General features: G+C 49.9%; 2 protein-coding genes across 5 annotated transcripts in view; one reads left to right on the plus strand and one right to left on the minus strand.

Annotated features, from left to right (window-relative positions):
- Plekhn1 (pleckstrin homology domain containing N1) lies at positions 1–7,988 on the plus strand. Of its 3 annotated transcripts, none has more exons than XM_021656280.2 (15): positions 1–838; positions 931–1,060; positions 3,611–3,757; positions 3,858–3,938; positions 4,017–4,089; positions 4,221–4,348; positions 4,427–4,540; positions 4,646–4,726; positions 5,371–5,446; positions 5,583–5,731; positions 6,216–6,362; positions 6,492–6,632; positions 6,791–7,021; positions 7,253–7,301; positions 7,382–7,988. In XM_021656280.2, exons 1-15 carry the CDS (start codon positions 756–758, stop codon positions 7,483–7,485), a joined length of 1,734 nt encoding a protein of 577 aa, XP_021511955.1. In that variant the 5' UTR covers positions 1–755; the 3' UTR covers positions 7,486–7,988. The 3 variants fall into 3 exon arrangements, with proteins under 3 accessions (XP_021511955.1, XP_021511972.1, XP_021511984.1); XM_021656297.2 differs by having other exon boundaries at positions 931–1,030; XM_021656309.2 differs by having other exon boundaries at positions 931–1,030; positions 6,794–7,021.
- Perm1 (PPARGC1 and ESRR induced regulator, muscle 1) overlaps positions 7,974–13,739 on the minus strand; it is a 21,171-nt gene continuing 15,405 nt past the window's right edge. The window contains exons 2-4 of one of the 2 annotated variants that reach the window (XM_021656220.2): positions 10,356–12,741; positions 9,646–9,771; positions 7,974–9,414 (exon numbers count right to left, since the gene is read on the minus strand). In XM_021656220.2, the coding sequence (XP_021511895.1) occupies positions 9,302–9,414; positions 9,646–9,771; positions 10,356–12,450 (2,334 nt within the window). In that variant the 5' untranslated portion in view covers positions 12,451–12,741 and the 3' untranslated portion in view covers positions 7,974–9,301. Of the gene's footprint in view, positions 9,415–9,555; positions 9,772–10,355; positions 12,742–13,739 lie in introns of both variants that reach the window. The other variant, XR_009590387.1, reaches the window with a different exon arrangement.

The raw sequence follows: 13,739 nt of genomic DNA on the forward strand, positions 1-13,739 counted from the left end.
AAATGGCACTTTAGTGTCCAAATGGAGCCAAGATTGGTTTATATTGGTTGACTGGGAGAGACTGGCTGTCATCCTAGTCCTGAAGCGCCTATGCTCTGGGGCTATGGAGTGCATGAGAAAGAGGCTCCTACTTTATCTTTACTGTCTTAGGAACCTGGGAGGCATGTGTTCTCTTTCTTGCATTTGTTTAAGCCTTTGGAACCCTGGCTTTGGTCTGGGTGAGGGTTGTCCAAGGAAGGAGAGAAGCTGGGGGAGGGTTCTGACCTCCCTTTATAAGGTGTTGCACTTCTTGAGCAACTAGAGTAAGCACACGCCCCCTACAGTCACCAGTGACTCAGGCAGCTGGGATTCTTGTGGAAACAGGATGTGTGAGCCCTGGCAGAGGAGGGGCAACTGGGTGGAAGGATCCCTTTGTCATTAGAACTCCAACATTGAGGCTCCTCAAGCCTGAACACAGGTGGACAGGGCTATAAGCAGACCAAGCCCTCCTGGCCAGGCCTATACAGACTGGTGAGGGCCCCCGGCCCAATCAGGAAATGTCTACCTACCTCAAGACTGCCTTCCTAGGCTTAGAAAGCCTGGGCCCTCACTGGAAGGTTTTCTCAGAAAGGAGCCAATCCAGAGAGAAGCCTCCTCCAGCCCCAGGGTAGGGGCAGGGCGTCCTATAGCCACGCCCACTGGCGGGAGCTTTTGGCAGACAGAACCAAGTACCCAGACCAGTCGACCTACCCAGCCCAAGCTAGCAGCTGCCATCCATGGGGAACAGCCACTGCATCCCTCAAACCCCCAGGAGGCTACGGGCCTCCTTTTCCAGAAAGCCCTCGCTCAAGGGAAACAGGTGAGGGGTGTGGCCTGACTACAAGGGAACAGGATCTCCCTGGACCTGCTGCCTGAGCCAGGCTTTGAGCCTACGGTTTCCCTTGTTCCCAGAGAGGACAGCGCCAGGAAGCTGGCTGGCCTGTTTGGCACCGAGGCTAGGCCTGATGGGGACACCGCGGCTAACAAGATCTTCCACTACATACCCGGGACGGTGAGCGGAGGGGCGTGTCTGGCTGGAATGGTATGGCACTGGGCCTGGAGTCTGAGTACAACTTTGTGCTTCCCCTGAATGATTGTATGTGCACCACAGTGTGAGTGATAATGTGGGCATCACATCTTCCAAAAACTCAGGGTCATCCCTGGCCAGCTTGTTTCCTCAAAACAAGATGAGGAAGTTGACACTGCCCCTCCCTGGGGAGCTCATCCAAAAGTCTAGGCTGAGAGTGAAACCAAGACCAGCATTGAGTCAGTGGTGAGCCGGCAGAACCTGCCCTGTCTATTGCACATCCAAGGGTACAGTGGCCACCCTAAACCTCCACTGCCCCAACGTGGGTCTTGCCCAGGAACTGTGGGGGGGGGGGGGTTCTGGTAAACAGCATACTGCAGGCTTCACCAAGTGTTACCCACCCCCAGCTGTTTCTGGTTATGTGCGACCCACAGCTACCATGTTGCCATCTAGACAGGCACCTATCCCATACAGCAAGGAGCCAGTTCTAGAGTACCTTTAGACCTCCTGTCATGAGATCAGAGGGTTAACCATTTTGTGGGTCTAAGGGCTAGCTGAGGAGAAAGACATCTTTTCCCAACTCTCTGACAATACTTGGGAGGAGCCTAGGCTGCAGGTCTGACCCGAACACCTACTGTGCTGTTCTTGGAGAACCACACCCAGTGGGCCAAGCTCTGTTGTATGTGCAGCTTCTACCAGGGTTGAGGCAAAGGCTCCTATCCTGTATTCTTCAGTGCTGCAGCTGATGTAAATTCCCAAAGTATACCTTTCTCACAGGCTCCCAGGAAGCTAGGAAGATTGTACCACAACTTATCCTGGTCTCTGAGGTCCCAGGACTCTGCAGGCAGGTGCCACCTCCAAAACCTTGCTGCCACAAAGAATTAGAGAGGAAAATGAGGCCTAGAGTAGCATCTCTCCCCCTATGGGCACATCTCAGACCCTTACTGCCTTTAGTCAGGCCCAGGACATAATTCTGAGGGGGGAACTTCCAAGTTCCAGGGTGGTTGACTCTAACCAGAACACAATAACTGGAAAAGGCAAAACCCTTAGGAAGTGGGGTTGGGGGAGGGATCCAAGCCAGGCATGGAACCAGTCCTCCTGAGCACTGTATATAAGCTATAAACTCTAGGTAGATTCTGCACCTGAGCTAGAACTGGCCCTGCCGCAGCTCCAAGCTGAGTCCTCGGGGCACAGAGCTCTAAGGCTGCCGTGAACACCAGGACTAGCTTCATAGCCCTTCCTATTCATAGTCTATTTTTCAGTGCCACCCAGCATCAGTTTCAACACTAGGTGTAGGTACAGGAGGCCTCACCCAAAGCCAGTAGGGATGGGAGTTGTTTTTGTCTGTTAACATTCCTAGGCCTGCACTAGAGGTAGTTCAATGTGGCCAGTGCATAGCAGCCCATGCAGGTGGTCCTGTGCAGCTCCCAAAGGCAACATAGACACTGTTCTAAGCATGTGGCTCACAGCTTACTTCAGGCTATCATTATCCATTCCTACCTGATCTCTAATATGATACAGAGGACTCTTCCAGGACTAGCTAAGAGTTGTGTAGATGTTGAGCCTACCTCTCTCCCTACCTCCCAGAACATCCCAGGTCATGTCCTAGGCTATGTGGAGTCAGCAGTGAGCAAATTAGAGCAAGATTCCTGTTATCACCTTCTTCCTCTTCTATGTCAAAGACAGTTGAGACAAATAAGAGAAGATAGAATAAGCCAGACTAAATCAGTACTAAGTGAAAAGCAAAGCCTGGAATTTTAGGACATTCAGAAAGAAGATAAAACCTGAACAAAGCCTAGAAAGGGGTAAAATGGAGAGTTAGGGCTGAGTAGTCTCAGCAGAGAATTGTACACTCAAAGGCGAGACACATTTATGCCTTATGTAATGGAAAAAGGAAAGAAAAGACTGGGCCCCAAGTTCAGTCCTCAGGCCATTGAGAATTCCTCAGGCCATTGCCAATGCTTTACCTTCAACTGTAAGATAAGTAAAGTATATATGGTAAGCTGAGGCCACCAGCATAGACTCACAAAAGCTGACTAGTATCTCTCCAGTTTCAAGTTCATAGACATCATACTGATAACTTGGGCAACGATGGGAATATTTACACCAAGGAAATTAGCAAATATTATAAGCCAGGACCCTGGTTTTTTACAAAACAAAACAAAACATTGCCAGCTGCCACTGAAAACTTGAGAAGGCTTTGAGCATTATCTCATCCTCATAATATACTTGGAACTCTTTGACAAATCTTGGAGTGTTGAATGACCGAAGTCAAGATGCATAATGTAGGAGGTAATGAAGTTAGGGATTAAACCCACTATGTACCAACTTCAGTCTGTACCACAGAGCAGATAACTTTAGGGAGAATTGTGTGTGTGTGTGTGTGTGTGTACATGGGCCGCTTTTCATGTGAAAAGGCTTAGGTGTGGGGAGGGTATGCATGTATGTATACTTGATGAATATATTCTGTGGCCATGCATGGACACAACTATATGTAGCAGCTGTATGTATATTGCCTGGGGATTTGGCCCCATCTGGTCCCTCTCTTGAGCCCTGATCCCCCAGGACATCCCGGGCCTGGAAAATCATCCAGAAAACCTGGAACAGCCATTCCTGAGTGTATTCAAAAAAGGCTGGCGGAGGACACCTGTGAGGAACCTAGGCAAGGTTGTGCACTATTCCAAGGTTCAGCTGCGGTTCCAGCACAGCCAGGTAGGAGCAACACCAGGTTGAGAAATGCTTGGGAACCAACATCATGCCATCCTGGGACTATCCTTCAGCCTCTGAGACTAGTGGACCTGCTCTTCCCTAGGACATCAGTGACTGCTATCTAGAGCTGTTTCCCTCTCACCTGTACTTCCAGGCTCATGGTTCTGAAGGACTTACATTCCAGGTGAGTGTTACAGACAGGGAGGGAGTGGCTCTGTTCCCTAGGAGTCCCTGCAGCCTCTCCTATACTATCCTGTGGCAGGGGCTGCTACCACTGACGGAACTGAGCATCTGCCTGATTGATGGGTCCAGAGAGCATGCCTTCCAGATTACAGGTGTGTGGAGAGTGAGGCCTTCGGGACCAGGCCTTAATGGTTTACTTGGATCCCTTGAAGAGTAGACTTTCTTGTGGGCTTCTGTGAGCTCTAAAATTAGCCCCTAGCCCACTTGACTCTTCTGTCTCTAGGCCCACTGCCTGCCCCGCTCCTTGTTCTCTGCCACAGTGAGGCTGAGCTCAGCCACTGGCTCTACCATCTGGAGAAGCAAATGGCTCTGTTGGGGGGTCTGCGACGCTGCCACTCAGCACCCCCACAGGTCAGTAGCAGGGGCCTGTAAGCCCTTCCCCCATCCAGATTCTCTGGCCTGACTTGCTCCTTCCTTCCTTCGCCCCAGGGTCCTCTGGGTGATGAACTCCCCTGCACCCAGCTATGGAGAGCATCTGGGTGTGAATCCATGGGCAGTGCAATCTGTGCCTCAAGGGTCAAGCTGCAGCATCTGCCTTCCCAGGTGGGTAGGGAAAGACCTGAAGTGCAGTGATAGGAAAGTATACAGGAACCAGGTAAGGCTGGACCCTAGATGCCCAACTCGACTTTATCCTTTGATCCCTTACAGGAGCAGTGGGACCGGCTTCTGGTACTATACCCAGCATCCCTGGCCATCTTCTCTGAGGAGCCAGAAAGGCTTAGCTTTAAGGTTGGCCCTCTCCACATATACCTATCCAGGAAGGTGGCCTTTGTGAGGTGGGGGTGGAGACTCAGAAACCTGTATTTCAGGGCCTGTTGGGACAGAGCACAGGACTCCACCCATCTGGTCCCACTGCCCTGGTCAGTCGGGTCTCTGTTCTGGCACAGAGGAGGAGTCTCCACCTCTAAATCTCCTAGAGGGACACCCGTAACCCTGGAATGGGTGGAATGGGACAGTCTACTTCTTGGAATCCCTGGTGCATGTTCCCCCTTGTCTCTGAGAACCTACAATGCATCCTGTGTGTGTGTGTGTGTGTGTGTCTGTGTGTCTATGTGTGTGTCTGTGTGTGTGTCTAGGACTAAAGCATGACATGGTGTGTACTCATAATCACTGAAAAACACACCAAGGGGGCTTTCCTGACAGGGGCTGGTCCCTATAAGCATCTGTTTCAACTGGCATCATCTGGTGAAGATCCAACAGGAGGTAGAGTGGGGATGTCTCAGAACAAACAAAGCCGCCTAACCTTTCTCAGAGTGTCTTCCTCAGTGCTAGGTGGTCTGGGTTTCCAGCCCAGTTCTGGAGGGCAGGATGGAAGGATAGTGCCAGAAGGAGGCTGAGATGACTTAGATAAATACCTTGTCCTCACTCTACAGGGGGAGCTTCCACTAAGTGCCATCCACATCAACCTAGAAGAGAAGGAAAAGGAGATCCGTTCCTTTCTTATCGAAGGTAGGGCCCTGCCTAGAAAACACCCACTGGTTGACTGGGCTGGGAGGGGTATGAATTTTGTGGATGCCCTTTTGCTCTGTGGGATAAGGAATGTACCTATCCTGTCAGAATTTAGCTTACATATCTTTGTGCCTAGGCCACCTCATCAACACCATCCGTGTGATATGTGCCAGTTATGAGGATTACAGTCAATGGCTGTTGTGCCTCCGGAGTGTCTCTCACAGGGAGGGGCCCCACACACTGCCTGGCCCAGAGAGTTTCCCAGGATTACATAGACCCACACAGGTAAGGAATCAGTGAGGTTCCTATAATTCAGGTTGTGGGCAGTGGTACAAACTAGAGAGCAGTAGAGTAGGTCCAAGCAGGAATAGATAAGGAGACAAATTCAGCTATTCACCTTACTTCTGCTGCTTAGTTTGTGGGTAAAGGCAGAGGTTCACTATTACAATGGACAAACCAGCTAGAAATTAGAATGTCCAGTGTTTCCCACCAGCCAATCCCTCCCTGAGTCCTCAGTGCCAATCACTATAGGCTTCCCTGTCCAGCCTGTACCTGTAACTGCCTAAAGGAATGGCATGGGATGGGACGAGGATAAGAAAACATGGGATTCTGTCTTCTGCAGAGCCTAGGTCTCACTGTCCCTTAGTGCTAGTTACTGGATCATAGTTAGTTATGGAGGGCACATGAACTGAAGGAACCTCCATACAGCCTCAAAGAAAGTCTGTGGGAAAGAAGCCCTGGAGATCTGAGTGGTTCTTGTTTTCCACAGAACCAGACCAACTCTAACTGTGTCAGCACTGGCCGAAAGAAAATAGAGCTGAGGCGCAGTGCCAGTAGCCAGTCTCCCAGGGGCAAAACTCGAAGGGAAGTATCTGGCTCAGCTGTCCCACTGCCCCTGCACCTCGACCTGACCAAGGTAAGCCCACCAAATACCCTAACCCCAGGCCATTTTCCCTCCTGGTTCTACTTCCTTGCTTGCCTAGGTGGTCCTAGAACCCACAGACCTCATGTCCTGAGGAACCCATTTATTCCCTTTTTCTTGAAGATGAGTATGCTAGACCTAGATTGTGGCCCAGAGGCTCAGGATCACTCTTTGGACATTCCACACTCCCCACTCTATGCTGATCCCTACACACCACCAGCTACATCTCACCACAAGATTACAGATATCCAAGGCCTAGATGAGGTAAGTGCCCTACTAGGTGGCGGGACTGGATATGCTACAGTGAGATCAGAAGATGTCAGAAGCCTGAAGACTATGAAAGGAGGGTATTTCTGGGCAAGGAATACCTAGACTTCACAGTGGTCACAGACCAGGGCTTCAGGTAACTCACATTTTCCTAGCAGTTCCTCTGTGCGATGCAGACATCACCTGGACCTGAGCTATCAAGCCCGTTCCCCTCAGTCTCCGTGTCTGTGCCTATCTCTGACTCCAGCTCTGGAATCTCCAGCTCCCCTGGGCCTCTGAGCTCCCACATGCTCTCCAAGAAGGGTGCCCTGCAGTCTAGATCTTCCCAGAGACACCGGGGTTCCATCAAGAGCAGGGGACCACAGCCCTCGGATTGCCCTCAGCTTGTAAGTCACATCCTCTACTCTGGTGTGGAGGCCTTTGGATCAGGGGATGTTAGGTAGGGGATTCTAGGACTCCAAAGAGAAAAGCAGGAGAATATGGGGCAGAGAGAAACCAAGGGCAGAGACAGTGTATCAGGACGGGAAGCTGGAAGGTAAGGAGAATGTAGCACGGGCCTGGCAGATCAGGTGAGCTGATCTGTGCTTGCTTTAAGATTTGTGTTTTGGGGCTTCCAGGTCACTGCTGCCAGAGAAGATGCACCCAATTCCCTGTCGCCACCTCCAGGTGAGTGAGGGTCTTCTCTCCTTCAGGGAAAGGGTCTAACTTCCTAAAGACTGATAACTTTTCTCTGATATCCCTACTAGATGAAGAGGCTCCTATCTGGAACAAGACTTCCTCTCCCTCCCACCAGAAGTGGCCACATATCAGGAAGCCTGCAGTAGAGGGGGGTTTCATCCAGTGGATCTGATGGCCCCAGGTGGACTGCTTCTCAGTAATACAACCAGCCAGCAACAACCTGGATAAGAGTATGCAGTCCTTTGACCTACACTAAACACTCCAGGTCTTAAACCCAGCAGGTTAAGGGTGTCTCTAAGGAGAAAAAGAAGCACCTTTCAGCAGGCTCAAGCTCCTCTGCCTTAGCAGCTAGAACAACTTCTCCTGGGAACAAACCAGGGAGGGATGTCAGTGTGATCCTGGATAACCCAAGGGGCTGTACCTCTGGGGAAGAAAGGATGAGCATGCTAGAGCAGCTCTTTACTTAGAAGTGGAGAAAGCATGAGTGTGAAGTACAGAGTGCTGAAAAAGTCAGGTTGTCAAACTCAGCATGTGAAGTCAGAGGACATAAGAGTCAGAGGTCAGTACGGTGAGAGCTATTACAAGAAGCAAAGCTGTATAGAAAGACGCATTACTGTTGGGTGCATAGGGTAAAGCTGGTCAGAAACACCATAAACACCATAAATGAGAAAGAGATTTTATTGGTACTGTGTCCCTGTGTTCCCCTCTGAACAGCCAGGGTACCTTACTATCCTAAGGACCTTCATGTGCTATCTTGGGTGGAACTCACCCTACACTGGCTATCACTGTGCCACCTCAGTCCCATCATCTACCTTCCCTTTCTACAATTTATCTCAGCCTTGGCTTCATTCAAGTTCCCTGTAGTATCCAGAGACAGTCCTTCCATAGGACGCTACCAAATTCTATGTATACCCTGTCCAGGGATCGTGGAGAAAATCCAACCTTGCCCCACAGATTCCACAACGCAGGGGCCTCCAAGGCCACCCCAAAGGTATACCCTAGAACAGTGGTTCTCAACCTGTGGGTTGTGACCCCCTTGGCAAATCTTTAGCTTCAAAAATATTTCTGTTACGATTCATAACCGTCAGTAGCAAAATTACAGTTATGAAGTCTCAATGAAAAAGGAAAAAGAAAGAAAAGGAAGGAAAGAAGGAAGGAAGGAAGGAAGGAAGGAAGGAAGGAAGGAAGGAAGGAAGGAAGGAAGGAAGGAAAAGAGCAAAAAGAAAAGAAAAAGTAATTTTATGGTTGGGGGTTACCACAACATAAAAAACTGTATTAGAGAGTTGCAACATTAGGAAGGTTGAGAACCACTACCCTAGAACCTATTCACTGATTTAGGCCAGGCCTAGGCAAGCTTTGGCTGTGGTGCCTTGGGGATCAGGGCTTTGGAGGACCTTGCCAGCCAAGCCTGCCTTTCAATAGGGCAAAGTTCTTGGACTGCCTCCCTCTAGCTTTGAAAGCACTCAGTATCCTCATCTTGGCCTAGACATACCCAGAGGGACCTTGTTGGTTTGACACTTATTATAGAGTCCTCTTTTGCCATCTTAGCAAAACAGCTAAGATGTTTTGCTGCTCAATTTTTAATTTATGACCGGACAAAAAGCAGAGGACCCAATTAATTTGGATTTCAGATAACAACAAATAATTTCTTCATACAAGTATATCTCAAAAATTTTCATGTAAATTCAAATTTAGCTAGGTGCCCTGTGGTTTTTATTTGCAAATCTGATGTCCTATTGCCCAGCTCCTTGCTCAGTGCCCACTCATTAACAATCCTGAATCTCTACCCACTCAGGTATGGAAAATGGCCTTGACCTCAGCCACTGGCTGGACCTTTAGGTTGAGTCCAAGTAAGTCAGCACCAAGGACACTGGCTCCTTCCTAGATGCCTTAGAAGACAGGTATCAAAGGGTAAAGAGAAGAGCAACATCTTGTCTTTGTCCTGGAATCATCCACATGCTCCATGCTTTACCAGGCCAGCCTGGCTCCTAGCAGCTGGGGTTGGAGTTGGAGTTGGGTCTTGGTCTGCCGTTATGCCCTCTCCCAACCTGACGGCGGAAGTAACGGATAGCAGAGATGGTGCCAATGTTGGCCAGCAAGACTGTAAGAGAAGCAGAATCTTTAGTGCTATCTCTGGCTTTTTCACTGCCTTCTGCTTACATAACCCAGCCTTCAAAGTATGTTAGAGGTAGGTTAACAATGACAAAAGTACGGTCAAAGAGAGCCTGAACCTTCCATGTACCTTTCATCCCTGCTGGCACAGCAGAAGAGGTAAATAACTATAACCCCTAGGTCTTCTAGGAATAGCACCTCTATCCCAGGACCTCCAAACCTGTTTTCCAAGCATCTGGAGCATGTAGGTCTGAGGTTCTCACAGCCCAAGTGGCAAAGGCAACAAACACCAGGCACATGTCATTCTGGCTGAATGTAAATGAAGGAAGAGGACTCTGTAGTTCCCCTAGGGAAAGAAAAGTACATTAAATGCTCCTTTCTGAGACATGCCTGCCATAGAAAACCATCTGTCCTAGGCAAATCTTTTGAGTCAGATCTTCCCCATGACTTCTCTTCCTTAAGACAGTGGATAGCATGTGTCATACTTAAATCAAAACAATTTGGGTGATTTCCCTTTTGGGTCTTCTGTTGTCTGGTCTGTGGAATGGTTTCCAGAGGGGAAAGGAGATATTTTTTCCACCTTGCCTCAAGCAGCATGGCCTGAGTTGGAATGAGCTCCTAGTATCTGCCTCCTAGAAGCTAAAGGAAAATGTCTGATGGTATCTAGGACTGAACTTAGGACAGTGGTTAGTGACAAAGCCAGAAACTCTGAAGTATCTGGCCTGAGCTGCCCTATCTCAGTGGTGTCCTGGGGTAGCTTAGGAACTTACCCTTTCCTCATGTAGATGTCAGAGCTTACAAGAGCACACACATAAGCACATATACAGGCAGATGATTAGGGTTATTCCCCGCCCCTCTCCCATATCCACTTTCCCTAGCTCCTTGGACAGTGTGTTCCCAGGACCTGAATGGGACCTGATCAACACTTACCTGCCTCCCTGACTGTCAAGCTAAGATGTTCTGCTGTAACTGGAACAAGCTTGGAGGATGCCTCAGGTCCTACTTCCCTGGAAAGCTCTGAGGTCTGCAGCTGAATATGAGTGGCTGGTGGTGGTTTGTTCCCAAATCCTTCCTCAGTAAAGAAGTGTTCATAGACCTCAGGGATGGAGATAGGCACTATATCTCCAGGGGGAACAGGTGCCACAGCCTCTGCTCTTGGGGATGGGACTGGGGTGTATCCCCTCTGACAATTTGACCTTTGGGCTCTACTGTCCCGAAAAAAAAACTCGCATGTGTCAGGCCATTGGACTTCATCCAGGTCTTGGAAGGCTGCCTCCTCATCCTCTATATCTTCGTCTTCCTCCTTAATGGTATCACAAAAGAAGAACTCATACGCCTCAGGGAGAGTCACTGCAAAGCAGCTTCCAGGCTCAGGCTCTGCTGAGACAGAGGATATAGGAGGAGGCAGGTGCTTGAGAATCCGAGGTTGGGGAAGTCGGGGCCCGACTGCCACAGCATCCCAAGCAGCAGATCCTCCGCGGCTCCCTGCCGCTGTCCTGGCAGCTGGAGGCCACTCTGGAGTTAGGAAGGGTGGGCCTATAGGCTTGCCTGACCCTGATTCTTCATGACTGGGTACAGCCATGGAAAATCGTACTTTCTTCTTCTTGGGGACTTGGACAGGACCTGGGCAGGGCTCACTTGAGGAATATCCTGAGGCCCCTTGTAAGAGCTGCCCTACTGGCTTCTCAAAGTATCCCCCTGGAAGCACAGTTACATCTGTATCCACCATGGCAGCTTCAGCCTGGGAAATAGAGGATAAAGAAGGCATAACAGGTATAGACACTTCAGACTCAATCTTTGAAACAGAATGAGGCAGATCTGTACAAAGTACAACTCCTGAGGCAGGTATAGAGGGATAAACTTCTGGCTTGATCTCTGAGCCTGCTGCAGATCGGTCAGCATGCAGTCCAGGTATGCAAGCAGATGCAAACTCAGCCTTGTCCAGATGAGACACAGAGGCAGATGTAGACAAAGCCATGTCAGGCTCAGAGGCAGGTGTAGACTGATTTGAATTGGGTTGACATTTGAAGGCAAGTGTGGACAAAGTTGTGTTAGGCTCGGAGGCATATGTAGACAAAGCCATGTCAGATTGAGGCTTGGAGACAGGGTTAGACACATTTGCTGTGGCCATGGAGATACCTGGATGAGCTTCCTCGACAGGTTTTGATACCATGTGTAGCACAGCTCTGGGTGTCTTTCTGATCTGGTCTGTATCTTGTTCAGTTTTTAGAACAGGTATGGAAGGATCCAAGCCTGATTCTTGTCTGGCCATCTGTTCAGGGATACTAGAGCCATGTTCAGGAGTAACTGTAGAGTCTGACTGTGGCTTATCCTGCTGGGTTTTTGCCCTTAGTGTCTCAGACATAAGAACCTCCTTGGGCCTTGTCTCTGTAAGCTGTGGGGAGCTCATGTGGACAGTAGCAGAGCCCAGAGATCCAGAGCACTTGGTCCCCTTGGCACCCACAGCGCGCCTCTTCTTACGACCAGGATTTCGCAATGGAGCTTCTAGGCTGTCAGGGGGACTCTGAGGAATGGCACTGTGGTCAGAGGACTCAGTACCATGAGGGGGCTTACCAGGAGAGCCAGGGGCAGGGCCCTGCAAAAGCCTTTGCATCTTGTCTCTGAAAGTTGATGACCCAGGGAAGGACAAGGCCTGGCCAGAACAGACACTGTCTGAGCTGGGAAACAGTAGAGCTTCTGACTGTGTGGACGTGCTAGGTGCCTGATGACTGGCCTCCAGAGCCAGGACAGGCTCACACTGAGACCTGCTGATCAGCTGCTGAGCAGCCACGTCCTCCAACTCACAGCCCTGTTGTTCCCTCCCTTGGGGAGCCAGCTGCCCAGTGAAGAGGGGTGGGGGCCTAGGAGGGCTGCTTCCACTGCTGTCCCCTTGGTCAATGTCACTGGACAAGAGCTCGTCACCAGAAGCCAGGCCAGCCTGCAAGAGGCCACACTCATCAGCAGTGGCTGAGAACTCGGCCCACTCTCGATCACTGAGCTGGACACTGTACTGGAAGTTGTCCATTGCACATCAACAAAGGTGCTGGAGTGACAGCAAGACTTTGGGCCAGGCAGTGTCTTCACAAATCCAGGCTCCATGCACTAAGTAGCACACACTACCAGCACCCTGCCTGACCTTGTAGCACCTGCCCTCTCCCTGGCAGTCCATTTCCATCTGAAGGAACCACAAGACAGACTCTGCTTCTTGCTTCTTCCAGATTCTTCTACTTCATTCTTCTGAGTTAGAAATCTACTTAAGTTTCTCCTATTTTCAATTCAACTCCAAATAGTGTCACTGTGACAGATTGTCACTGTCCTAAAATGAAATATGATTTCATATTAGTGAAGTAAACTAAAGACCAGTGTTAGTCATGTTTGGATGGTGTTCTCTCACATCTCTGAGATCTTTCCATGGGATTGCCTTCCCTTCTTCACCTCGGTACAGTGTTCTGCATCAAAGACCACCCTTTGACAGTTCTCTCTAGCCTCTCAAGCTATCACCACTGGCATCTAACCAAAGAAGAGGATATATAGTACCCAGCAGGTGACTAGTCTTCTGGATGATGACCTTCCACCTGGCTGGAACACATTTTCTGAGCTTATCAAGGTCATGTTGGTACTGGCCAGAGCCTGCTCAAAAGTAAGAGGAGCCTGAGCTAGAGGTCACAGAACTTAAATGAGCCCCCTTGAGGCCCAGCAACCCTCTCTGAGTGTCCTTGGGGTCTGTACTCCCATCTACTCCTTCCCTGCTGTACAAGGCCCCATTTTGCCCCATCTCTGTGAACTAAGATGACCAGAACTAGACAAGGCCTCAGCCTCTATCCCCTAAAGGGACCACTCTTGGGGCCTTGGCCAGCTATGTTTAGAATGAGGATAGTAGGAGGTCACTATGACTGGAACAGTTCTAAGTGAGAAAAGCCACTGAGGGCTTCCTACTCACCACCCTTTATCTCCTCCCTAGCTCCTGGAGAGGCCATGATAAAGCTTTTCTGCCATCAGGACCCCTAGGCAGAAGCAATAGGCTAAGGTATCTTACCTGCTTCTCAGCAGCCAGCTGGGGCAGTGGAGCTACACATCTAGAGGCCTGTCCCCAAGCAACATGGTGCTAGGCTTCTTAATGCAAGCTCCTCCCCTACGTCCAAAAATATCCTGTCCCTGGGATCATTTATGACTCGTGCCAGTCTCAGAGCCAAGCCACAAATAGATGGCATTTGAGGGCCCTCCAACAATATGAAGGACATTTTCCTGGTATGGGGCCAGCACTGGGGGCTGGCATCAGCTAAGGTCACATCAGATTCCAACTAGAGAAGACTG

The sequence above is a fragment of the Meriones unguiculatus genome, chromosome 3 (genome assembly GCF_030254825.1).
Source record: "Meriones unguiculatus strain TT.TT164.6M chromosome 3, Bangor_MerUng_6.1, whole genome shotgun sequence".
Classification (NCBI taxonomy): Eukaryota; Metazoa; Chordata; class Mammalia; order Rodentia; family Muridae; genus Meriones; species Meriones unguiculatus.

Bases quoted from the DNA above. Each gene is read 5' to 3' on its own strand.
- Plekhn1 (XM_021656280.2), top strand. From the start codon at position 756: ATGGGGAACAGCCACTGCATCCCTCAAACCCCCAGGAGGCTACGGGCC. The intron at 3,758-3,857 runs GTAGGAGCAACA...GCTCTTCCCTAG, and splicing joins TGCGGTTCCAGCACAGCCAG to GACATCAGTGACTGCTATCT. The intron at 4,541-4,645 runs GTGGGTAGGGAA...GATCCCTTACAG, and splicing joins TGCAGCATCTGCCTTCCCAG to GAGCAGTGGGACCGGCTTCT.